The 25,365-nt window shown below is 37.8% G+C and overlaps 1 protein-coding gene across 5 annotated transcripts in view; it reads left to right on the forward strand.

The window, feature by feature from the left end:
- Window positions 1-25,365, forward strand: part of TBC1D4 (TBC1 domain family member 4) — a gene marked incomplete at both ends in the record, with an annotated part of 215,685 nt that overhangs the window by 169,486 nt on the left and 20,834 nt on the right. For 2 of the 5 annotated variants that reach the window (XM_079721894.1, XM_079721897.1), the window contains 3 exons: window positions 17,607-17,773; window positions 19,807-20,016; window positions 23,642-23,800. In XM_079721894.1, the coding sequence (XP_079578020.1) occupies window positions 17,607-17,773; window positions 19,807-20,016; window positions 23,642-23,800 (536 nt within the window). Of the gene's footprint in view, window positions 1-11,216; window positions 11,241-17,606; window positions 17,774-19,806; window positions 20,017-23,641; window positions 23,801-25,365 lie in introns of all 5 variants that reach the window. The other 3 variants (XM_079721896.1, XM_079721898.1, XM_079721895.1) reach the window with 2 other exon arrangements.

Raw genomic sequence — 25,365 nt, forward strand, 5'->3', positions numbered from 1 at the left:
ATTGGTTTCATTTCCAATTAATTTGAAGAAAACTTTTAAAACCAGTGTTTCAAAGCTTTTTGATGACATGATTATCTTACTTTAGGGGTTATATTTTTTGTACTATTTGTGTGTTTCTTTGCCTTTGGCCCCAGAGTCTAAGCCTTGTTTTGTTTGGGGCAAGACCTGGTGCTAACACATACTAAGCAAACCTCCCCTGATCATGCCTTTTTTTCTTAGCTTCTCTGGACATATATTATGGAACCCAAAAGCCACTGATTTAAACAACTATACTAAAGTAATAGATATGATATATCTTTATTTTTAAGTATATAGAATATTTCCTAGGCGTTTCTCTGATTTTTTCAATGACATAGACCTTCTTTTCTGAATCTCAGTGTAAGTCACATCATAGGTACAGGATCATGTCGATAGCAACTCTTTCAGACAGCATGAGGGAGCTCTTGAATCTTGTAGACATTCAATTTTGCTTTGTTTTTTGTCCCCAGTATTGAAAACGTGTAGCCTATTCAATCTTTTTCCTTGCTCTTATAGCTACACAAAATTAAATATAGTGAGTTTTAAAGAAGTGCCTTTAAAATTTTTTGAAATTATGAAATCTTACTGGTCATGCAAATTCTCAGTGGGATATTCTAGCCTTTGGAAAGTGGTGGATTAACTTGGGAATTCTTCTCAAGGGGTTGTTGTTGGCTCAGAAGCTTCTGAGATTCATTCTTTTTTTTTTTTTTTTTTGCGGTACGCGGGCCTCTCACTGTTGTGGCCTCTCCCGTTGCGGAGCACAGGCTCCGGATGTGCAGGCTCAGCGGCCATGGCTCACGGGCCTAGCCGCTCCGTGGCATGTGGGCTCTTCCCGGACCGGGGCACGAACCCTTGTCCCCTGCATCGGCAGGCGGACTCTCAACCACTGCGTCACCAGGGAAGCCCTCATTCCTATTTTTATGTGCAGCTTGAACCATTCATTTTTATTGCTGTATAGTATTCCATTTAGTACACCAGAATCTATCCACTCTCTTGCTGATGGATATTTGGGTTGTTTCTATTGTGCGATAATTGACAATTTTTGCAGTCAGGGAGAGGAATACATGCTATCAACTGGCCTGTGTGCCACTAAAATCTTCTTGGGTATTCTTTTGGCCTCCTTTCTTTTAGACTTAGGGAATCCAAAAAGTTAGCATATAATTAGGTAACCCACAGTAACTAGTTAAATTACAATAACCCTTGAATTATCCCTGAATATCTTTTGTCCATGTGTGTCGATTTTTTTCATCCCAAGAAAGATGATCAATATTGGATTACTAAAAATTTGAATCTGAACCTTCCTCTGAATTAGTACAAAGTTATGTTGAAACATTGAATTGCTAGTGAAGAAAGTTGATGAAGATGATTTTAAAAAGTTTTTCAATGACAACCTTATGGGAGAAGATTTAAAGGAAGATAGCCATAAAAATAGCATAATGTATATGGAATATGCAATGAATTTAGAGAACTGAGGATGTACACATATAAAAATGTCAACTTGCCTCATCTCCATAGTACTACCTATTAAGAATACAGTGCTTTCAATGACACCCATTTGCAGTTTCCTGTTGTTATGTTAAAGTGAGCATCTGGAGAATCCCTGTTTCCCTCCAGAAATAGAACCATGCCTGAGGTGACAATTAGGAACAGCCATACGAAGGACAAAGACTAGCTGTGAATAGGTTATAGAGTACAAAAGCAGTGACTTTTAAAAAAATAGATTATTTGGGCTTCCGTGGTGGCGCAGTGGTTGAGAGTCCGCCTGCCGATGCAGGGGACACTGGTTAGTGCCTCAGTCCGGGAAGATCCCACATGCCGCAGAGTGGCTGGGCCCGTGAGCCATGGCCGCTGAGCCTGCGCGTCCGGAGCCTGTGCTCCGCGACGGGAGAGGCCACAACAGTGAGAGGCCCGCGTACCGCAAAAAAAAAAAAAAAAAAAAAAAAAATTATTTATAGTTTTTAATGTATGGTTATATGTTCGTCTTCAGTAGTTTCTGCCTAGATGTATGTATCATTCTTGTGCCTAGCTTCCCTTAAGCCTTCTGTACCTCATTCTAATAGGAGGATATTGAAGTCAGAGGACAAATATTTAGTTTTGTATTGAAAAAAATTCACTTCTTTGCAGTGATCTTATTTGAAATGCTATATTTAAACATGTGGAGAACTTTTAAATTTATAGGATCATTAAAAATCATCGTATTTTCTGTACTTTGTAGTGTTCTCTTGGCTCTGAGAAGTTCTAAAAATCAGAGAGCACTTTTTGGCATGTTTTTGTTTAATTTTTGTATGCTGTTTTGTAATTTGACAGCATAGAATCGATAAGCCAAAAAGACACTTAACATTTTTCATTAAAAAGTACGCTAATCACTAAAAACTATACCGGAAAAAAAAAGGTATGCTAATTATAGCATCCAGCTCCATGGATTATCACAGAGTGAACATCCCACATCACCCCAACCCAGTCAATACATGGAATGCTACCAGCACACCTGCAGCTCCTCACATTTTCCCACCCAATCTCTACCCCACATCCTGACCTCAAATACCATAGTTTAGTTTTGCCTGGTTTTGAACTTTCTATAAATGGAATGATACAGCATAAATTCTTTTATATCTGGCTTCCTTCACTTAAATTAACTTATGAGATTCATTCCTATTTTTATGTGCACTTCAGTTCATTCATTTTTATTGCTGGATAGTATTTCATTTACTATATCACAGTGCATTCATTTGCCAGTGGACATGTGGGTTATTTCTAGTCTTTTGGCTTTTAAAGCGTACTCTCCCTGGATATTATTATACACGCCTATCGTGGTACACACCCATGCATTATTGATGACTATCTACACAGTAGTAAAATTACTGGACAAAATTCACTGTTAATAGGTTTATTTCAATTAGTAAGTCACTTAGACATAAATTTACTAGTTAGAATCTTGGAGAGAGTTTTTAAAAAATTGGTATTGTGAAACGATTCCAAATTTACAGGAGAGTTGCAAAAATATTATGGAGAACTGCTAACTCTTTCTCCAGATTCATCAATTTTTAACATTTACTTTGTCAGTCTGTTTACATGTATATGTACATACATACATACATATATGCATATATTTTTTATACTAAGCCATTTGTGAGTAGGTTGCAGATATTATGTCCTTTTACTCTGAATACCTTAGTGTCAATTTCCTAAGAATGAGGATATTCAAGAGTGTGGTTTTATGTCAGTAATTTCTGAACTCTACATCTCTCATTATTACTGGTTTCAGAGAAAACATCATATGCACACAATTACCATGATATCTAGAACTACTCAGAATAGAAAGGAGGTCCATAAAACTATGAAATATAATTTTCTTTCCACTTGGGTAACTCATATCTTATTAGATGCATAGAGTAGATCTCTAAATATTCATAGTCAAGTAAAATATGTAATTTTCTTTCTTTTTTTTAATAGATCTTTATTGCAGTATAATTGCTTCACAATACTGTGTTAGTTTCTGTTGCACAACAAAACGAATCAGCCATATGCATACACGTGTCCCCATATCCTCTCCCAATTGAGCCTCCCTCCCATCTTCTCTATCCCACCCCTCTAGGTCATTGCAAAGCACCCAGCCAATCTCCCTGTGCTATGCTGCTGCTACCCACCAGCCAACTATTTTCCATTTGGTAGTGTGTACATGTGGTTGCTACTATCACTTCGCCCCAGCTTTGCCCTCCCACCCCATGTCCTCAAGTCCATTCTCTATGTCTACCTCCTTATTCCTGCCCTGCCACTAGATTCATCTGTACCAGTTTTTTTTTAGATTCCATATATATGCGTTAGCATATGGTATTTGTTTTTCTCTTTCTGACTTACTTCACTCTGTATGACAGACTCTAAGTCCATCCACCTCACTACAAATAACTCAGTTTCGTTTCTTTTTATGGCTGAGTAATATTCCATTGTATATACGTGCCACATCTTTATCCATTCAGCTGTTGAAGGACACTTAGTTTGCTTCCATGTCCTGGCTATTGTAAATAGAGCAGCAGTGAGCATTGTGGTACATGTGTCTTTTTTTTTTTTTTTTTTTTTTTGCGGTGCGCGGGCCTCTCACTGTTGTGGCCTCTCCCGTTGCGGAGCACAGGCTCCGGACGTGCAGGCTCAGCGGCCATGGCTCACGGGCCCAGCCGCTCCGCGGCATGTGGGATCCTCCCAGACTGGGGCGCGAACCCGTTTCCCCTGCATCGGCAGGCGGACTCTCAACCACTGTGCCACCAGGGAAGCCCACATGTGTCTTTTTGAATTATGGTTTTCTCAGGGTATATGCCCAGTAGTGGGATTGCTGGGTCATATCGTAGTTCTATTTTTAGTTTTTTAAGGAACCTCCATACTGTTTTCCATAGTGGCTGTATCAATTTACATTCCTACCAACAGTGCAGGAGGGTTCCCTTTTCTCCACACCCTTTCCAGCATTTATTGTTTCTAGATTTTTTGATAATGGCCATTCTGACCAGTATGAGGTGATACCTCATTGTAGTTTTGATTTGTATTTCTCTAATAATTAGTGGTGTTGAGCATGTTTTCATGTGCCTCTTGGCCATCTGTATGTCTTCCTTGGTGAAATGTCTGCTTAGGTCTTCCACACATTTTTTAACTGGATTGTTTGTTTTTTACATATTGCGCTCCATGAGCTCTTTGTATATTTTGGAGATTAATCCTTTGTTGTTTCATTTGCAAATATTTTCTCCCATTCTGAGTGTTGTCTTTTCGTCTTGTTTATGGTTGCCTTTGATGTGCAAAAGCTTTTAAGTTTCATTAAGTCCCATTTGTTTATTTTTGTTTGTATTTCCATTACTTTAGGAGGTGGGTCAAAAAAGATCTTGCTGTGGCTTATGTCAAAGAGTGTTTTTCCTATGTTTTCCTCTAAGAGTTTTATAGTGTCTGGTCTTACATTTAGGTCTCGAATCCATTTGGAGTTTATTTTTGTGTATGGTGTTAGGTAGTATTCTAATTTCATTCTTTTACATGTAGCTGTCCAGTTTTCCCAGCACCACTTATTGAAGAGGCTGTCTTTTCTCCATTGTATGTTCTTGCCTCCTTTGTCAAAAATTAGGTGCCCATATATGCATAGGTTTATCTCTGGGCATTCTATCCTGTACCATTGATCTGTATTTCTGTTTTTGCGCCAGTACCATATTGTCTTGATTACTGTAGCTTTGTGGTATAGTTTGAAGTCAGGGAGCCTGATTCCTCCAACTCTGTTTTTCTTTCTCAAGATTGCTTTGGCTATTCGGGGTCCTTTATGTTTCCATACAAATTGTAAAATTTTTTGTTCTAATTCTGTGAAGAATGCCATTGGTAGTTTGATAGGGATCACAATGAATCTATAGATTGCTTTGGGTAGTATAGTCATTTTCACAATATTGATTCTTCCAATCCAAGAACATGGTATATTTCTCCATCTGTTTATGTCATCTTTGATTTCTTTTGTCAGTGTTTTATAGTTTTCTGAGTACAAGTCTTTCGCCTCCTTAGGCAGGTTTATTCCTAGGTATTTTATTCTTTTTGTTTCAGTGTTAAGTGGGAGTGTTTCTTTAATTTCTCGTTCTGATTTTTCATTGTTGGTGTATAGGAATGCCACAGATATCTGTGCATTAATTTTGTATCCTGCAACCTTACCAAATTCATTAATTAGTTCTAGTAGTTTTCTGGTGGCATCTTTAAGATTTATTATGTATAATATCATGTTATCAGCAAACAGTGACAGTTTTACTTCTTCTTTTCCAATTTGTATTTTTTTTTAATTTTTTTTAATTTTAATTTTTGGCTGCATTGGGTCTTTGTTGCTGTGCGCAGTCTTTCTCTAGTTGTGGCACACAGGCTTCTCATTGTGGTGGCTTCTCTTGTGGAGCACAGGCTCTAGGCCCACAGGCTTCAGTAGTTGCAGCACACGGGCTCAGTACTTGTGGCTTGTGGGCTCTAGAGCACAGGCTCAGTAATTGTGGCACATGGGCTTAGTTGCTCTGCAGCATGTGGGATCTTCCCGGACCAGGGCTCGAACCCGTGACCCCTGCATTGGCAGGCAGATTCTTAACCACTGTGCCACCAGGGAAGCCCTGTATTCTTTTTATTTCTTTTTCTTCTCTGATTGCTGTGGCTAGGACTTCCAAAACTATGTTGAATAAGAGTGGAGAGAGTGGACATCCTTGTCTTTTTCCTGATCTTAGAGGAAATGCTTTCAGGTTTTCACCATTGAGTAGGATGCTTGCTGTGGGTTTGTCATATATGGCCATATTTCCCTCTATGCCCATTTTCTGGAGAGCTTTTATCATAAATTGGTGTTGAATTTTGTCAACAGCTTTTTCTGCATCTATTGGGATGATCATATAGTTTTTATTCCTTAATTTGTTAATGTGGTATATCACATTGATTGATTTGCATATATTGAAGAATCCATGAATCTCTGGGGTAAATCCCACTAGATCATGGTGTATGATCCTTTTAATGTGCTGTTGGATTCTGTTTGCTAGTATCTTGTTCAGGATTTTTGCATCTATGTTCATCAGTGATATTGTTGTATAATTTTCTTTTTTTGTGATATCTTTTTCTGGTTTTGGTATCAGTGTGATGGTGGCTTCATAGAATGAATTTGGGAGTGTTTCTCTCTCTGCAATTTTTTGGAAGAGTTTGAGAAGGATTGGTGTTAGCTGTTCTCTCAATGTTTGATTGAATTTGCCTGTGAAGCCATCTGGTCATGGACTTCTGTTTTTTGGAAGATTTTTATTTACAGCTTCAATTTCATTACTTGTGATAGGTCTGTTTATATTTTCTAATTCTTCCTGGTTCAGTCTTGGAAAATTGTACCTTTCCAAGAACTTTTACATTTTTTCGTGGTCATCCATTTTATTGGCATATAGTTGTTTGTAGTAGTCTCTTATAATCCTTTGTATTTCTGCAGTGTCAGTTGTGATTTCTCCTTTTTCATTTCTAATTTTATTGATTTGAGTCTTCTCCCTTTTTTTCTTGATAAGTCTGGCTGAGGGTTTATCAATTTTGTTTATCTTCTCAAAGAACCAGCTTTTCATTTTATTGATCTTTGCTACTGTTTTCTTCATTTCTGTTTCATTTTTTTCTGCTCTGATCTTTATGATTTCTTTCCTTCTACTGACTTTGGGTTTTCTTTGTTCTCCTTACTCCAGTTGTTTTCAGTGTAGGGTTGGATTGTTTATGTGTGGTTTTTCTTGTTTCTTGAGGTGAGATTGTATTGCTATAAACTTCCCTCTTAGAACTGCTTTTGCTGTGCCCCATATGTTTTGGGTCATCGTGTTTTCATTGTCATTTGTTTCTATGGATTTTTAAATTTCTTCTTTGATTTCTTCAGTGATCTCTTGGTTATTTAGTAGCACACTGTTTAGCCTCCAAGTATTTGTATTTTTTACAGTTTTTTTCCTATAATTGATCTCCAATCTCATAGCATTGTGGTTAGAAAAGATGCTTGATACGATATCAATTTTCTTAAATTTTCCGAGGCTTGATATGTGACCCAAGATGTGATCTATCCTGGAGAATGTTCCATGTGCACTTGAGAAGAAAGTGTATTCTGTCACATTTGGGTGGAATGTTCTATAAATATCAGTTATATCTATCTGGTCTATTGTGTCATGTAAAGCTTGTGTTTCTTTATTCACTTTCTGTTTGGATGATCTGTCCATCGGTGTAAGTGGGGTGTTAAAGTCCCCTACTATTATTGTGTTACTGTCGATTTCTCCTTTCATGGTTGTTAGCATTTGCCTTATGTATTGAGGTGCTCCTGTGTTGGGTGCATAAACATTTATCATTGTTATATCTTCTTCTTGGATTGATTCCCTTGATCATTATATAGTGCCCCTCCATATCTCTTGTAACTGTCTTTATTTTAAAGTCTCTTTTATCTGATACAATTATTGCTACTCCAGCTCTCTTTTGATTTCCATTTGCATGGAATATCTTTTTCCATCCCTTCACTTTCAGTCTGTATGTGTCCCTAGGTCTGAAGTGGGTGTCTTGTAGACACCATATGTATGGGTCTTGTTTTTGTATCCATTCAGCCAGTCTGTGTCTTTTGTTTGGGGCATTTAATCCATTTACATTCAAGGTTATTATCAATATGTATGTTCCTATTACCATTTTCTTAACTGTTTTGGGTTTGTTTTTTGTTGGTCTTTTCCTTCTCTTGTGCTTCCCACCTAGAGAAGTTCCTTTAGCATTTGTTATAGAGCTGGTTTGGTGGTGCTGAATTCTTTTAGCTTTTGCTTGTCTGGAAAGCTTTTGACTTCTCCATCGAATCCAAATGAGATCCTTGCTGGGTAGAGTAATTTGGTTGTAGGTTTTTCTCTTTCATCACTTTAAGTATATCCTGCCACTCCCTTCTGACCTGCAGAGTTTCTGCTGAAAAATCAGCTGATAACCTTATGGGGATTCCTTTGTATATTATTTTTTGTTTTTCCCTTGCTGCTTTTAATATATTTTTCTTTGAATTTAATTTTTGTTACTTTGATTAATATGTGTCTTGGTGTGTTCTTCCTAGCATTTATCTTGTAAGGGACTCTCTGTGCTTCCTGGACTTGGGTGACTATTTTCTTTCCCATGTTAGGGGTATTTTCATCTATACTCTCTTCATATATTTTCTCAGACCCTTTCTTTTTCTCTTCTTCTTCTGGGACCCCTATAATTCGAATGTTGGTGGATTTAGTGTTGTCCCAGAGGTCTCTGAGATTGTCTTCAATTTTTTTTCATTATTTTTTCTTTATTCTGCTCCTCGGCAGTTATTTCCACCATTTTGTCTTCCAGCTCACTTATTCGTTCTCCTGCCTCAGTTATTCTGTTAGTGATTCCTTCTAGTGTATTTTTCATTGCAGTTATTGTGTTGTTCATCTCTGTTTGTTTCTTCTGTAGTTCTTCTAGATCTTTTTAAAACATTTCTTGTATTTTCTCAATCCATGACTCCATTCTATTTCCGAGATTCTGGATCATTTTTACTGTCATTACTCTGAATTCTTTTTCAGGTAGATTGCCTATTTCCTCTTCATTTATTTGGTCTTGTAGGTTTTTACCTTGCTCCTTTATCTGTGACGTATATTTTTGCCATCTAATTTTTTTTTTTTTTTTATGAGTGGGATTGTGTTCCTGTTTTGCTGGTTGTTTGGCCTGAAGCTTCCAACACTGGAGTTTTTAGGCTATTGGGTAGAGCTGGGTCTTGGTGCTGAGATGAGGAGTTCCATGAGAGCTCACTCTGATGAATATTCCCTGGGGTCTTAGGTTCTCTCTTAGTCCAGTGGTTCAGACTCAGAGCTCCCACTGCAGGAGCTTCCACCCGACCCTGGGCTCGTGAACCAAGATCCTGCAAGCTGCCTGGGGTGGCAAAAAAAAAAAGAACAATAACAAAGTAAAAAGTAAAATTAGACTGGGAAACTAATAGATATGTTAGGAAGAATATAAAAATAAAAATAGAGATGAATCAATAACCGGAAGGTACATCAGTACCACAATAGCAAAAAAGAGGAGGAGGGAAAAGAAAAAAAGGGTGGGGGAGCGGGGAGAAGGCCTTGGCTGTGGAGGGCGGGGCCTAAGCAAGGGAGAGGTTTGGGTGGTGGGCAGGGCCAATGCCCAGGACCCACAGGGCTGGAAAAGGCCCTGGCGGCTGTGGGGGGTGGGGCTTAGGCTCAAGGAACAGAAGGGGCCCAGGCGTGACCCCCAGCCCTGGTCTCAGGGGGCAGGGGACCTCACCTGGGAGCTCAGCAGGCTTCCTGGGCTCGAGTAGGCAGGGCAAACGCCCTCCTCTCCTCTCCCACTTCTCCCGGAGGGCTCCTCCCACCTGCCTCTCCTGATCTCCCTGGCCTCCCTTCTAAGCCCCCAGGACCAATTCGGCCAGGCTGGGGGGCCTTGGAGGGCAGAGGACCAGCCTGGGAGCTCAGCAGGCTCCCCTGGCCCGAGTGGGCGGGGCAATCAACCTCTCCACTCCTCTCCCGTTCCTCCTGGAGGGCCCCTCCCGCCTCCTCTCCTGATCTCCCCGGCCTCCCTCCTATGCCCCCAGGACCCACGCGGCCTGGATGGGGCTTTGGATGAGGGGTACCAGCTTGGCAGCTCAGCAGGCTCCCTGGCCCAAGTGGGCGAGGCAATTGCCCTCCGCTCTTTTCCCGCTCTTCCCTAAGAGTCTCTCCCGCCTTCTTCTCCTGATCTCCCCAGCTTCAGGGGTGCCGATCCTGTCTGGCCTCCACTTCTCCTGCCCCTCAGTCCCCCTTCGTCCTACCAGTTCACTTTGGGGTTCCTCCTGTCTCCTTGGGCATCAGAATCCCCTACCAGTGGCCGGCAGGTGCCCTAGTTGTGGGGAGGTGCTAACTGTGTGTCTTCTCACACCAGGTATTTTCTTTGCACTTGGGTAACTCATATCTTATTAGATGCATAGAGTGGATCTCTAAATATTCATAGGCAAGTAAGGTATATGGTAGGTTAGCACATAGGCTAACAAATACTATTTAAAGAGCATGTTAATTTGAAATTTTAAATTCAGGTTAGGCATTCTTCTCCAGGACCACGATTCTGAATTATTAAAAACATTATTGTTTTTAAGCAGGCTGAGAAAAAGAAGCCAAGATATTTTTAATATCATGATTTATTGATTAGTAGGTTCATTTGCACAGCACTGAGATGCTAAAGGAAAGGGAGTACACATATGTTTTGTTTTACCTTCAAATTAATTCTTAAAAATTTCATGTTATTTCATTGTGTAGTAGCTAAAATATAATTGTGTATGATGAGATGGTATATTTATATAATTTATATATTTATATTTATATATTTATATTTATCAAATATAATATATCCTTTTATAAACAAGCATTTTTGTTCCTCCTGATTGCTTCTTAGCTTTTAAGCCTATATTTTAAAAATATTTATATTGAAATTCATTGGTCAAATGATAGTCATTACTTCTGCTTATAAAACTTTTCAATGAGAAACTAGATTTTTGCTGGTAAGTACTTCGTGGTAGTTTTGGTTGTATAGTTCTCTCATATTCACTGAGAAAAATAGTGTAATCATTCATTATGGTACATTATTGAAATTATCTGTGCTTTATTCATGTCTTACGGGAATGCCTTTTTATTCTAAATCCTGGTTTGGGACATCTCTCTTCCTCTATGCTAATGCCGTTCCTTGTTTTCCTGTTGTACTAGATGGGACACTGCTTTAGAATCAAGGTGATTAGAGGCCTAAATATTTTTGTTTAAAAATTTATTAATTCTTCCAACTGATTATCACCATTAATTTAAAAATCAGTTTTGGCTGTCTCCTGAATGCATGCCATCCTTCCAGTGCTGTGAAGGGTATATAGTAGGGGAAATGTGACGCCTGGTGTAATCAAAGATCATGAATGATCATATAAAAGGTTGATTGCAAATAGAAATCCTGTTTCTAGTCTATTGCATGTTGAGTTCTTTAGGACGGTGCTGTGGCCTTCAATCAAAAACTAATTAAAATTTTGAACTAATAGAAGTTAATTTGCTAGTTTGGAGGTACATATGTACATTAGAGGAGTTTATTTCAAATCCCAAGAAGATGCAGAAATCAGAACCCTAAAAGAAACATACTCATAAAATCGAATCTGGTTTTCACTGAAGAGAATTATTAGTTTATTTCTGTTCATCTTAATTCCTGACACATTGGTTACTTTGAGACATTGCTGAGGCCTTCCAGACCTCCCACTGGGCTGGACACAGGAAAACACCTACTTCCTCATTATGGAAGTCTGACCACATCTGTGATGACATTTCTTCCTCTTGACCCATATGCTTTTTGTGGTAAATATCCAGAATCACTGCTGAACAACTTAACTGAAAATGATTATTCTTTACTTTGTTCTAGTTTCTATGCTTTGCTCATATCACAAACCCAGTGGAAAACAGATATCCCCATCTTCCTGTTTGGGGCCACTGACATTTAGATTTCTTTCTAGTGGGAGTAAAATCCGGTATCAAAGATTGGACTAGAATGAGATATTCAAAGGAAAAAAATTATTTTGGCCACATTGATAAGATAAAAAGTGACTTTTTTGAGACTTGTAATTGACTTACATTTTTTTGATGGTTGGGTGTAAGACCATTTCAATAATAATTTCTTATCTACATTTTAAAGCCCAACAGAAATGTTAGGCTTTACTGTGTGTCTTTCTAGGTTCTACTACAAACATAGAATTAGGTCTGTGTATTATCTTAGGAGTCATCTGGCCCATAATTTCCTTATTTTAGACAGGGTTAAACTAAGCCCCAAGGAGGTTTAATATCTTGCTTGAAGTCATTTTCATAACTTTAGGTTATAAGGATGTGAGTACACAAATGAGCTACCCAGATATATTTTAAATTCCAATGCAAAAAACTTAATTAAATTGTTTTTCATTCAGTGTAGAGTTTAGGAAATAAAATTCTTTGTTCTTGTTCTTTTTTTGTTTTACCCATTGATTAATCTATCTCTTTTGACTCAGCTCAGATGCTATATATTAGTTTCCACTAATAGCTCATTCTCAGTTTTATTTAATTAGTAAAGATTTTCCATAGGATGACAGATTCGTACCCAGGTGAAGCCAGGGCTTAGATAAACTATTAGTCCACCTAAAGCAATTATGAGTTAAATTGTACTATGGGTCCTGTGGAAGAAACTCAAGTTTCTACACTGTGCTGTTCCTTGTAACCTTTCTTGAGGTATTTACAGAGAGAAAGCCTTTTCAGATTTCTGTTAAATGGCTGCTATGCCATTAATCAAGTTTTGTTTCTATCTTGAGTGTAATACATTGTGATTTAGATATGGATTCAGTCAGCTTGTAGACATGTAGTTGGACTTCATGATACTGGTAGTTTTAGATGGGTGCTAATAAGGGGGTTGGGGGATGGGGGCTTCTGCCCCACAGAACAGTGCCTTGTAAAACTGGTCCTGGCCTAAGAGTTTATTTACCTCTGTGAAAAGTGTGTGTGTTGCCCTGGTGGGAAATAAAACATGACTGCATCCTTCTTAAAGTTGAGTCCCTGTGCGTGGTCACTAAAACACCTTCATTCTGTGCCATGTCCAGTGTTATTGTTATTGGAATTAATTTTTATTAAAGCAGGCAAGTAAGTATGCATTAAAAATTCTGTGTTAATATAAGAAGTGTAATGTTAGTGTAATAGCTGAAGGTTATAACTGCTTGGTCAAGGATATATTAAAAAGTTATCTTGAAGCTCTGTGGGAAGGTTCATATCATATCCGTAGCCTTTGATAGATGCTGTGTCCAGAAGGACTTGGAAGTGCCTCCCAGCTTACACCGTGATACACATAGTAGAGGATTTTTTTTCTTCCCTTATAAAGCTCTCATTTCTGTTCATGGATTGTGGTTCTTGATTAATTGGTGACTGGTAATAGAAAGTATATATAGAATATACCAATACAAAAATAGATGGACATTCTCTATGTAGTATTTCCTTCCTAGTTATTAATTTTTAATTTAACAAATTTTCATAGAGGTAATGCTGGCACAGAATACTTTTCCTGGATATGTCTCTTGGGAAACAATTTTCTAATGCACGTATTGATATTCCAAAATACAAAAGAAGGAGGGAAAAGATTATTTGAAAAAATAAGGTAATGGTTCTTATTTGCTTCATCATTTAAAAAATGTAAAGATAATTAATTTACCAATGTATGCTGGTATATATATTACTGTGGTTTTGATTTGATCTTCCTATTTAAAAATAAAAAAGTGTTTACATTTTGGAATGCAATGATTTCAAAAGCAAAGAAAACAGTGAGACATTTACATAAATGAACACGTAATGTAATAATACTCTGAAGTTATTTCTCTGCTAAAATAAATGACATTCTTCCATTAAGAAATGGAAGGAGAAGTACTGACCTAAAGACTTAATGCTAATCAGACACTGATTTTTTTTTCACTAGAAATGCGGGGGATCCTGTGAGTCCTGACAGCTTTAGTTTTATGAACCAATAGAGCTTTGTCTGAACTAATGCAAAGAGTATTTACATTGACATAGTACATACAGTACAGAGCCTAAGTGTCTGTATTCTGGACTGCCTGGGTTTGACTCATGACTCTTCTACTTATATTCCAGAGACTGTGGGCAAATTACTTAGCTTCTTTCTGCCTCAATTTCCTCACTAAAAATGGGAATTGTAGTGCCATCTACCCCATAGGGTTGCTGTGAGGTAAAAATGAGTTCATACTTGTAAAATGCTTTGAATAATGCCTGGCACATAGTATGTCTTTTTGTATTTGCTTTATTATTACTGTCATAAATGCCACACGTTGTTTTGTTTTCATTTTTACTCAAAAGGTGGACATTTTGCTTGCCTAGGATTAGTTAAAGGAGAAGTTGAAGTGAAAACTACTGTGGTAGTAAGAAAGCAAAAAACAAACAAAACAAAAAGTTTCCCCCCTCAGCCCAGTAAAGTTTCCAATGTGAGATGTAAGAATTTTGATGCACAGAAGTGTTTCACTTGGTTTTGATTCTTAAAATTACTGCCTTAGGAATGTCAGGTTGCTGATTAAATGTAAATCAAAAAGTAAGTTGCTGTAAGTTGCATAGATGCACTGACTGTTGAAACCCTTATCTGGACCCTGACTTTGGAATACATATTTCTCTTACTAGATGAAGCAGGGCAGCTTTTTTTTTTTTTTCTTTTCTTTTTTTTGCGGTACGCGGGCCTCTCAATGTTGTGGCCTCTCCCGTTGCGGAGCACAGGGTCTGGACGCGCAGGCTCAGCGGCCATGGCTCACGGGCCCAGCCGCTCCGCGGCATGTGGGATCTTCCCGGACGGGGGCACGAACCCATGTCCCCTGCATCAGCAGGCGGACCCTCAACCACTGCGCCACCAGGGAAGCCCAGCAGGGCAGCTTTTGCCTTATCTTGGCCACCAAACTGCTTTTTCAGGATGTCGTTTTCTAGTACATGATAAAGGGTCAACGGTCTGTTATGTAACTACTTCCTTTTAGTATAGCATTATCTTATATTTTGACAGCTAATTTTTGGCTTGTTACTGGCCATTAAATTCCAGACATATGAAGAAAATGCATCATTTGGCAATTTATTTAGATTACAGGATTTAAAGTTTTAGATGTTATGAAATTCTCAAATCTGTAATATTGGGCTAATGGAAGGGTACACCATGCACCAATTTTATAGCCTATTTCCCCCAAAACTGTATATTTTACAGGCAATAATGAAAATGATATGGGTTCTTCTCACTTTTAGTACTACCCAAATGCTTGATATGTCATTAACACTGAATTGGAAAAGATGTTTTAATTCCAGCATTAAAATATAAAAGTTTCAGAACCCTTAGGTTTGGTTTATTCTATTTTTGTTGTTAGAGGTACTAAAAAGTCAAGAGAAACTACTTTTTATTGAACACTTATCCTGTGAGGCATTGAAATAGTTGCTTCTACATAAGTATTTCACTTAGCTTTCTAGGCTTAAATTATAAATTAGATACCCTTATATAGCTGTTTCACTATCTGGAAAAAAGATGCCTTATGTTGTTTATTACCAGTATTGTCATTGTCAATACCTACCAATGCCATCAACCCCTCAGTCTGTGCTTTTGGGAAACAGCTATTAGAACATTTTGCAAGAAAAACGTAAAAAGTTGTGACTACGAACAAAGGGTTTTAAGAAGGTAGATCTTTTATTTATTCCTGACATGTTAGCCTAGCCAATATTTTTTGTCCATTTTACTTACCCTTCTGAGTTAATGTTTTTAATGGTTTTACAATATTAATTTATTCCATGGATATTTGTTGAATGCTTACTATTAATAGCCGTTTACTACACTAGGAGCTAGAAATACATCCTTGAGTTGGGCATTTAGCACATAACTGCCAGTGAAATAGTGTTACACAAACGAAGATACAGGGTAGGTTAAGCTTGTTTCTTAGGATATAACTATTGTATATAGAACATTTGAATCGTAGTTCCCAAAAGCGAAATACTTGAATTAATGCTTTCCAAAGGGGAAGTGAAGGTGGATATATTCATTCAGTATGGCAGAGCTGTGAACTGTGGACACATATTAGGGTTATAACTTTATCCAGGATACATAACAAAGTGGGTTTTACTGTATTGGAATGTGTGTATCAGCTACTTTCTGAAGTATCATGATCCAGCATGTCACTTGCTGTCTGTGTAGCAGCTCAAAGCTATGTCTCTTTCTTAAACTTAATTTAGCTAATCTAGAAGCAGTAGTTCCAGAAAGATAGATCAAGATTAGAAATAACTGAATTACCTGATAACTGTGACTATGGATACACAAAGTAAATGCAAAGATGACAGGTAAGGGCTGAATTGCTCTTCTGACTTTTGATTTTCTTCGCCTTAGTGAGTTCCTCTGAGTATGTATGTGGGGTTGTGGCTTTTTTAGCTGAGTTTCCTTTCTGCCCTAACTACTAACACTTCTTGGTTCCATCAGAAGTTGCACACCTTCACTTGTTGGTATCACCATGTGTAAATATTTTTATCTTCACCATTCTCTCAGGAAAGCTCAGAGACTTTAAAACTTAAAAGTGCAAAATATTCCCACCACGAGCAGCAACAGTAATTGCATGGTATTTTGGCTGCTAACGTAATTGGTCTCAAAAGTTAAGTTTGAGTCATAATGACCTTTTTTAAAATTAATGACCTTTTCTTGCAGATAGCCCCAGCAGAATTTAGAGTTCTCTTTCCTAGAAAATGAAATTCTTAGAGCAGACCAGCATTTCTGTATGTTTGTTTCACAAAGCACCAATGTAGAAAGATGTGACATACCCAGCTGCCTACCTCACCACCCCAAAAAGTTAAGGAAGTTGATTCTGGGGTCAAATAATTTAAGTAAGTTAGGGAATTTCTGTATACTATATCCCTTTGGCGAATCACAGTGCATGCTAGCATATTATAGTCTCTGAGAAGTCCTGCTCTAAAGAAATCTGCTTAATGTTTTAAAATGTAACCTATCCAATCTCACTTGGCCGCACTTTTTTCTTTAATATATCGCCTAACAATAATCCCAAGGTTGACTCTTCTGCCTTTGTTCTGGTTACTTTCTATCATGATCCAGCTATTAGTAGCTAACACTCTGGAGACAGATTTAACAGTTACAGGCAACTAGAAGCTATCTTGTCAGCCATCCTATAAGAGCTCTAAGAAAGGCTCTTTAAGACACTTTTATGAAACACTGACGTTGTTTAGAATAACTACTAATTTTAGTTTGTAGCCAATCTTAGGAAAGCATGAGTTCATTAGTCAAGCAGCCTTTGCTCCTCTGTGTAAGTACTTCCTTTGCTCAGGCTAGAACCTGAAATGGGTGGCTACTATGGAATGAGTAGAAACAGGTGAGCTTCTGATGACTGGGCTGTGGCCTGGACTGCATCTGACCCAGGATGTGGTGGCCTGGGTGACCAGTGTGCCTGCTGATGCATCGCTCCATGTTGCCTGTGGCTTGTGCTTGCCCGTGATAGAACTTGGGAATGGCTTGTGCTGCCATTTTGTTGTGAAGGATCATGTTATGCAGTTCCCCTTACAAGTTATATATTTATGTGCTTTCTACAGTGATGGAGAGGGGAGAAAAAGGACCTCGTCTACCTGCAGCAATGAGTCCCTGAACGTTGGAGGAACCCCTGTCACTCCTCGCCGAATTTCCTGGCGGCAGCGCATCTTCCTTAGGGTTGCCTCTCCCATGAACAAATCTCCCTCGGCCATGCAGCAGCAGGGTTCGTGTGATACTTACTACAGTTACCCCTTACTAGCATTGTAAATTAGGGAATGGAATGTGATGCTTTGTGTACAAAGAGATTTAAGTGATTACAGTAGAGAAACAACTTCCCTTTTTATATCCGATATAGTGGTTAAAGTGTCAGATATCATTAGAACCTATTAGACATTCAGCAAATCATGTTGAATGGATAGATGAATGGATAAATGAATGAATTTTCAAAGCGTGTTTTGGGGCCTGCTTCATAATGCATAGGGAACTAGCATAGTGATAGAAAAGAAGTCATAGATTTTTTTATTATTAGAAAAGCAACATTCTTTTACAAGAGTTACACATAAAACAAAGTAACATAGAAATATTTAACAGTAGAAAAGTGGATTCAGATACACCAGGCAAACATCAATCAAAAGAGAGTAGTGGCAGCTCTCTTTGCATATCAGACCTATAAGAAATTAAAGCAAAATACCCAAAGGCGCAAAGTAAATGTAACAGTAAACAAAAAGATTTAACAATGGTGAGAACACTCATAATTATATAGCTTGGAGAGCTAGAAAATAACACTAAGCAAAATTTGAGGGAGAAATAAATAAATAACTCTCATGGGAGATTTTAACATATTCCTCTCTGAAAATTAAATATAGAGAAATTAAACATGGATAATATTTGAGAAACACAGTTAAACAAGCTTGATCTGATATTTGTATAGAACTTTGCCACCTATAGAGAAAGTTCATTCATTTTCAACACACATGGAGCAGTCGTAAAAAATATTTATGTACTTGGCTATAAAGATTTTTAAATGAATTCCAGATAATCGTGTTATTTATACTATATTCTCTGATCACCCTGCAAAAAGAAAGAAGGAAGGGAGGAAAGGAGGGAGGGAGGAAGGGAGAAAGAATTAGAGGACAACTGAAAAATTTCATGTTTGGAGGCTGAAAACTGTATTCCTAGAAACTAGAAGGAAGAAAATATGATCAGAGCCCTACAAATCAAAACTGAGTGGTATTTAAAGGGCAGTTCTAAAACCAAGAAAGCCAAAATTCAAATGTACTAAGTATTCAATCCATACAGTAAGATTTTTTTAAAAAAATTATTTATTAAGGAAGTAAGTAATAAGGGTAAGGGCCGAGGTCAATTAATAAAGAAAAAAAAAGGAAAAAACATTTCTAGAGATAAAAGTAACTCTGTCTGGGGTGGTCAAAGAAAGCTTTACACAAAAGTTATGTATTTATTTAAACTCATTGCTGGGAGAAGCATCTTTCAGAAAAAGGGACGAGAAAGGCTCTAGAGTCATTGTGGGTCAGGGAGTCATGAGAAATTCAGCATCATGAGAGCAGAGGTGGGCAGATGGAGACAAGAAGTTGGAAAGGTTACTTGAGGTCAAAGTCTGAAGCGGTCTATGTGCTATTCCCGGGAGTTTGGACTTTGTTCTATGGAATATATGCATCCATTGAAATGTTTTAAGACACAAAATCATGATTGTTAATAGGAAAATAATTGGCAACCGTGAAAAAGATGGTCTAGAATGGAGGGAGAGAATGAGCTCCGGAAATTGGGTTATAGTGTTGCAGGAATGAGCAGTGCTGAGCTGAGCCATGACCAGAGTCGCTCAGCTGCTTTACTCTTGACAGATTCTGATGGTAGGTATAGACCTTAGGAGGTCACTAATGCTTACTGATGTACTCTTTTTGTTTTGCACAGAGAATATGCCCAGAAGAATTGCAGAAGTGTTGAACTCTGGGGGAAGCCCAGGTCATTTTAGAGCACCTATCTTATAGGTCATTTTATGCAGAAAGAAGAAGTGGTGAAATTACATATACTTTCGTTTGACTAGGAGAGGGAAATCTGGAAGGGGAATTCAGTCTAGCGAATTTACTTAAATTATTAGTTCCAGAAACTGACAGTTACTGGGAGAGCAGCTTTGTGAACAACTTTAAAAGTGGAATATAGGAGGAGAGAGCGTCAAGTCCAGAGAGAACTTCCGTAGTCTGGGCTACGACTTAGGAATGCCTCTCACTGTTTTCTTCTCTGCAGATGGACTGGACACGAGTGAGCTGCTGCCACTGTCCCCTCTTGCCCCACCCATGGAGGAGGAACCGCTGCTTATATTCGTGTCTGGTGACGATGACCCAGAAAAGGCTGAAGAAGGAAAAAAGTCGGAGGAACTGAGGAGTTTGTGGAGAAAAGCTATACACCAACAAATCCTGTTGCTTCGAATGGAAAAAGAAAACCAGAAGCTTGAAGGTTAGCCATTCAAACAGGGCTATGATATCATATGATATGATACTATAATCTAAAGGTGTCGTTTGTTAATGCTATTGCCCCCGCTCCACACACACACTCAAACTCATTCTCGGACTGTATACACACTTTTACCAGAATATCTACTGATTAAAATTGTTTAGTTCTATTTTGTGAGGTGGTTATGACATGGGAAGCTGACCAGCTTAAGAAATTTGCATGTTTGTTTAGCAGATTTAAAACATCAGACATCCTTTGAGTATATTTGGGCGCTAGAATAATAGAAGGTAATAGAATATATATAACGAAGTCAATGTGTTTAATATGACTGAAAGTTTAATATCATCATGTATTACTTTAAAAAAAACCTTAAATATGAAAAAGCAAATTCTCTTCTTTTCGAGTATGATTTTCAAATTTCAGGCTAATTGTATTCATAATATGATAAATATGCCTATTTCAAATAAATTATATTGTATCCATTCCAACTAATTACCTATTATCAAATCAAAGTTTCTATGTTTTGTTACTGTTTTTTAAATTTTCTATTTAAAAAATCATATTGAGGGCTTCCCTGGTGGCGCAGTGGTTGAGAGTCCGCCTGCCGATGCAGGGGACACGGGTTCGTGCCCCGGTCTGCGAAGATCCCACATGCCGCGGAGCGGCTGGGCCCGTGAGCCGTGGCCCCTGAGCCTGCGCGTCCGGAGCCTGTGCTCTGCAACGGGAGAGGCCACAACAGTGAGAGGCCCGTGTACCGCAAAAAAAAAAAAAAAATCATATTGAAATCATTAATTTATAAATGGATAATTTATAACAGCTATTGTGCTATTTGTAGTGCTTTATTGCTAAGTTTATGCATACCAAATGCTTTAGAATGTGTTTTCCAGACTTTAAAATAATAATGTTATTTACGCCAGTGCTGATAGAATCATAGACAGGGAGATGTGCAGATGGTACCAAAATCTGAAAAATTTATTAATGCCATTTCTTGGGCAAATCATTAAAATAAAAGGGCCTTGTTTTTCACATTTATGAAATGAAAGATTTAGCTTAAGTGGGCCTTTGACTCTTAAGATTATTGGAAAATGTATAATCTAGATTTTTCTCTGACTTGCTTTTATTATGCTGTCTTCCAAAAAAAGCCTTTTTTTAGTACAGGCAGATATTCACACTTCTGTGTTCATCATCTGACTTAAGATTCCTTTTACTATACCTATTGCTCAATTAAGTTTTTAATATTTTTTTAGTTTGCTAGGGCACAGCTATATTCTTCTTTTTTTTTTTTTTGTGGTACGTGGGCCTCTCACCGTTGTGGCCTCTCCCATTGCGGAGCACAGGCTCTGGACGCACAGGCTCAGCAGCCATGGCTCACGGGCCCAGCTGCTCCGCGGCATGTGGGGTCTTCCCGGACCGAGGCACGAACCTGCGTCCCCTGCATCAGCAGGCAGACTCTCAACCACTGCACCACCAGGGAAGTCCAACAGCTATATTCTTATATATATTATTGCTATGTTCTTAGCAGAATGAAAAGTACATACGATTTTTAAACATCCTTAGGAAATAAATCTTCTTTTCTTTCAAGTTAAAAATGCAATTAATTGTTATTAACATAGCCTTTAAAAGTTTGATGTGATCAATGGTATGCCTACTCAAGCTTCCATAGATTTTGAAAGGAATTGAATTTATGTTTTTTATAGTTGATTATATCTTGAACTAATGCATAAACAGAAAAAGAGGTTGAAAAAAGATGGTTATGACTCCCTTAAAACATTTAAAGCATGAAATTGTATTTCATTAACAGTTGGGAATATGTACAGTAGAATATTATATTAAATATTAATGGATAATTTTACAATCAGACTATTTGAACTGGAGATTAGAGATTATTTAGCTCCATTCTTCATTCTGCAGCTGAGTTAGTCACTGGCTTAGGGAGGCTAAGGAAATTAACCTAAGGTCAAACAGTGGTGTACTTGCAGAACAAGTATTAAAACTCCAGTTTATTTATCACGGTTCTTGGGCTTTTTCCCAGTATGCCATAGTATTTCTCAACTATATGTGTTAATATAAGGAAATGGATAATACAAATGACTCTGTGTATTCTGTGTTTTATATACGACTATATAAATTGACAGAATAAGAGAGGAGGTGACATTTAGTATATATGATCAGAAACCTCTGTTGGTTCTATATTTACTTCTGTACTTAAATAACAAAGACAAAAAATAGCTTAACCCGTTAAAAATTTATCTAATGGATAAGCATTTCTTCAAGGTTCTTTGCTCTTGCCTAGTTAACCAGGGCAAATATTAACTGCTCTTACTCAGCACTTTATCCTCAGGGCCTGTGACTGGCACATAGCAGATGATTATTATTATTTTAAATGAATAATGATCCAGAGAAGGTTGGAGAAAAAAAAAATCTGAGGAAATTTTGTTCTTTGTCCATTGTGAAAAACATCATTAATAAAGTTATATTTAGGATTATATTTAGAATGATATTTGTTATTAACTTTAAAAAAATTACTTGATGATCATAGAGAAATATAAAGCAAATATCGAGAAGCAAAGCTAGACTGTTAGAAAGCCATCTAGTGGTATCTAGGAGGAATTTTTTGTAATGCGATTTATCTTTTGATTATATCTGGAATTTTAAGTAGACATTTTTACTGGCCTGTTGGAATAGCAGTCTATTGTAAGATATTTTAATTCTTTTGAAATGGCTTCAAACACTAAGTAAAGAGTAATACTCATTCTGCTATTGTTTTTGTGCTGTCGAGGACTTTGGATGCATGACAAAGATTTGTGTTGCAGCAGGTAAGGTGGTTGAGCCCTGGAGCTTGAATGGATGCAGATTACTCTGAGAGGCTCCTGTTCAATGTGGTCCTAATGAAAAAGAAGAAATACACTCACATGTTTTTTTCTCCCTTCTCCTCTTTTGGAATCGATTCTTCAAGATAAAGACCAAGTACAGATAGTGGTTTGTTTTATAAGCATTTCTTTTAATGAACTCTGGGCTTAGATTTTAGACCATCAAATGAGAGAAAATTCTGTATTATTTTGAAAAATGAAAGTAGTGTTAGCTTCAGAAAAATGAATTTTCCTCTTAAAGGTTATTAAAAATGGACACAGGAATATATAACCTACTGTTGTTAAGGGCAGTATTGGTAACTCTGGAAATAGTTATAAAAATGTATCATGTTATCATGGTCAGATATTTCTCAAATCAAGGTTAGCATGAGGCATTGTTTGCTCATATGTCATATATAAAATATTAACATTTTAATGGTGTTTAAAATGATGCAAGCTGTCACTTCTGTGGTTATCTATTACATTTGTCAAAAAATTGATATTTCAAACATGGTTTGTTTTTTATGCTTAGAAGACTTATCCTCTGTAACTTACTGAGTAAAACCTCCTTAGGAAGTTATTCCTCGTTTTTTTTTGTTTTTTTTTTTTACATGAAATGACTCAAAATTTAAGAAACCTTTCATGTATCCTCAGTTTTTTTTTTTTAAGTTTTCTTTTTGAGAAAATGTTATTTGGTATGGTTTTACAAATGCAATGAAATATTACAAATACTGTGTTTTAAAAGCATATAGGTCTTATGTAAATTCTGTCTTCCTTAGCAAGCAGAGATGAACTCCAGTCCAGAAAAATTAAATTGGATTATGAAGAAGTTGGGGTATGTCAGAAGGAGGTCTTAATAACCTGGGATAAGAAGTTGTTAAACTGCAGAACTAAAATCAGATGTGATATGGAAGATATTCATACTTCACTTAAAGAAGGTATCCTGGATCATCTCAATCATTCTTTTTTCTTTTTTGAAAAGCTTCAGAGATTTGTTTGATTCGTGCAGCCTAGGCATAATTTTCTCTTCGTGCTTTGCCTATAAAAAAAGGAGAGGACTTTGTTTCTGTCTGTAGTTGGTGACTGTATTGGTAAGCACATGGTACTAATGGAGATATTCTGCCCCTGAGGAGACAGCAGGCACCTTTTCTACACAGTTTCTTGCCTCTTCACCAGCTGTTTCAAATCAGTGTTGTTGTTTGCCAAGGAAAGATCACATGCATTAGTACAAATCTTTGATCATATCCGTAAAAATATCTCAGGCTTTTAAACTTGACTCATTTCTGTCATTTGCTCAGAAGTGTTTATTTATAAATATATGTGTATATTCATGTACATGTATGTGTTTGTACAGATATATATTATTAGCAATCAGTTTTCCTACCATCTATTCTTTTATTTGTTTTAGAAAAACGCTTTTATTTAGCCTTTTATTGCATTTCTGCTCTGTCATATAAAATGACTGATATTTAAACATCTTAAATTTAAAAGTAAAACTAATATGTGAATTGCTGAGATGCAATTTCTGTGACTCAGATTAACGGTATTAAAATGAGAATCTCTATGACCTGCATAAATAAAGATCCCAAAGTGCCCAAAATAACCTGATCATGAATCTTGTTTTAAAAGACTATGGTAATGTGAAACTGCTGCCCAATTAAGTTTAAATTAAAATTAATTTTGTAAGATGCTACACTTACAAACCTGATACATGTTCTTTTTTCCTTGAAGATATGGAAATCCCAGAGATTTTCGCTGACTGCATTACTTGGGAGACAAAATAGTAGCTGATAGAATGTGTGTGAGATGTAGAGCATACTGTGCTTTGGTATGACTCAAAGATGTTTTAGGGGTGCTCATCTTCCCATTTCTTATAGAACAGAGTTTAAACTTCTTAGCACCGTGCCCAAGGCCCTCCATGATCTCTCCTTCCTTCATCTTTCATCTCATTTTTTTTTTTTTTTTTGCGGTATGCAGACCTCTCACTGTTGTGGCCTCTGCCGTTGCAGAGCACAGGCTCCGGACGCGCAGGCTCAGCGGCCATGGCTCACGGGCCCAGCCGCTCCGCAGCATGTAGGATCTTCCCAGACCGGGGCACGAACCCGTGTCCCCTGCATCGGCAGGCAGACTCTCAACCACTGTGCCACCAGGGAAGCCCTCATCTCACTTTTTAACCTCCCCTGCCTTGTAGCCTGTGCTTCAGGGCTGCTAACTACTTTGGGTCCCAGTCTGGCACAGGCTATTTCTTGCATGGATGCTGCAGCTCTCCCTACCCTCCCTCTTGTGTCCTCTCTACCTTCTCCCCATTTCCCATCTCCTTTCCTTTCCATCTTATCTTCTTCTCCCTCCTCCTTTGTCCCCCTCTTTCTCTGTCCCTCTCAGGGCCTCCGTACATCCTTCTTCCCGAAGTGATTGTTGCCTGCACTCCCAGCCTGGAGGACCGTATTATCTCTCAGCTCTCAGTTCAAATACCATTTCCTCAGAGTGCCCCCCTCCCGCAGTA

Source organism: Hyperoodon ampullatus, assembly GCF_949752795.1.
Source record: "Hyperoodon ampullatus genome assembly, chromosome: 16".
Taxonomy (NCBI): domain Eukaryota; kingdom Metazoa; phylum Chordata; class Mammalia; order Artiodactyla; family Ziphiidae; genus Hyperoodon; species Hyperoodon ampullatus.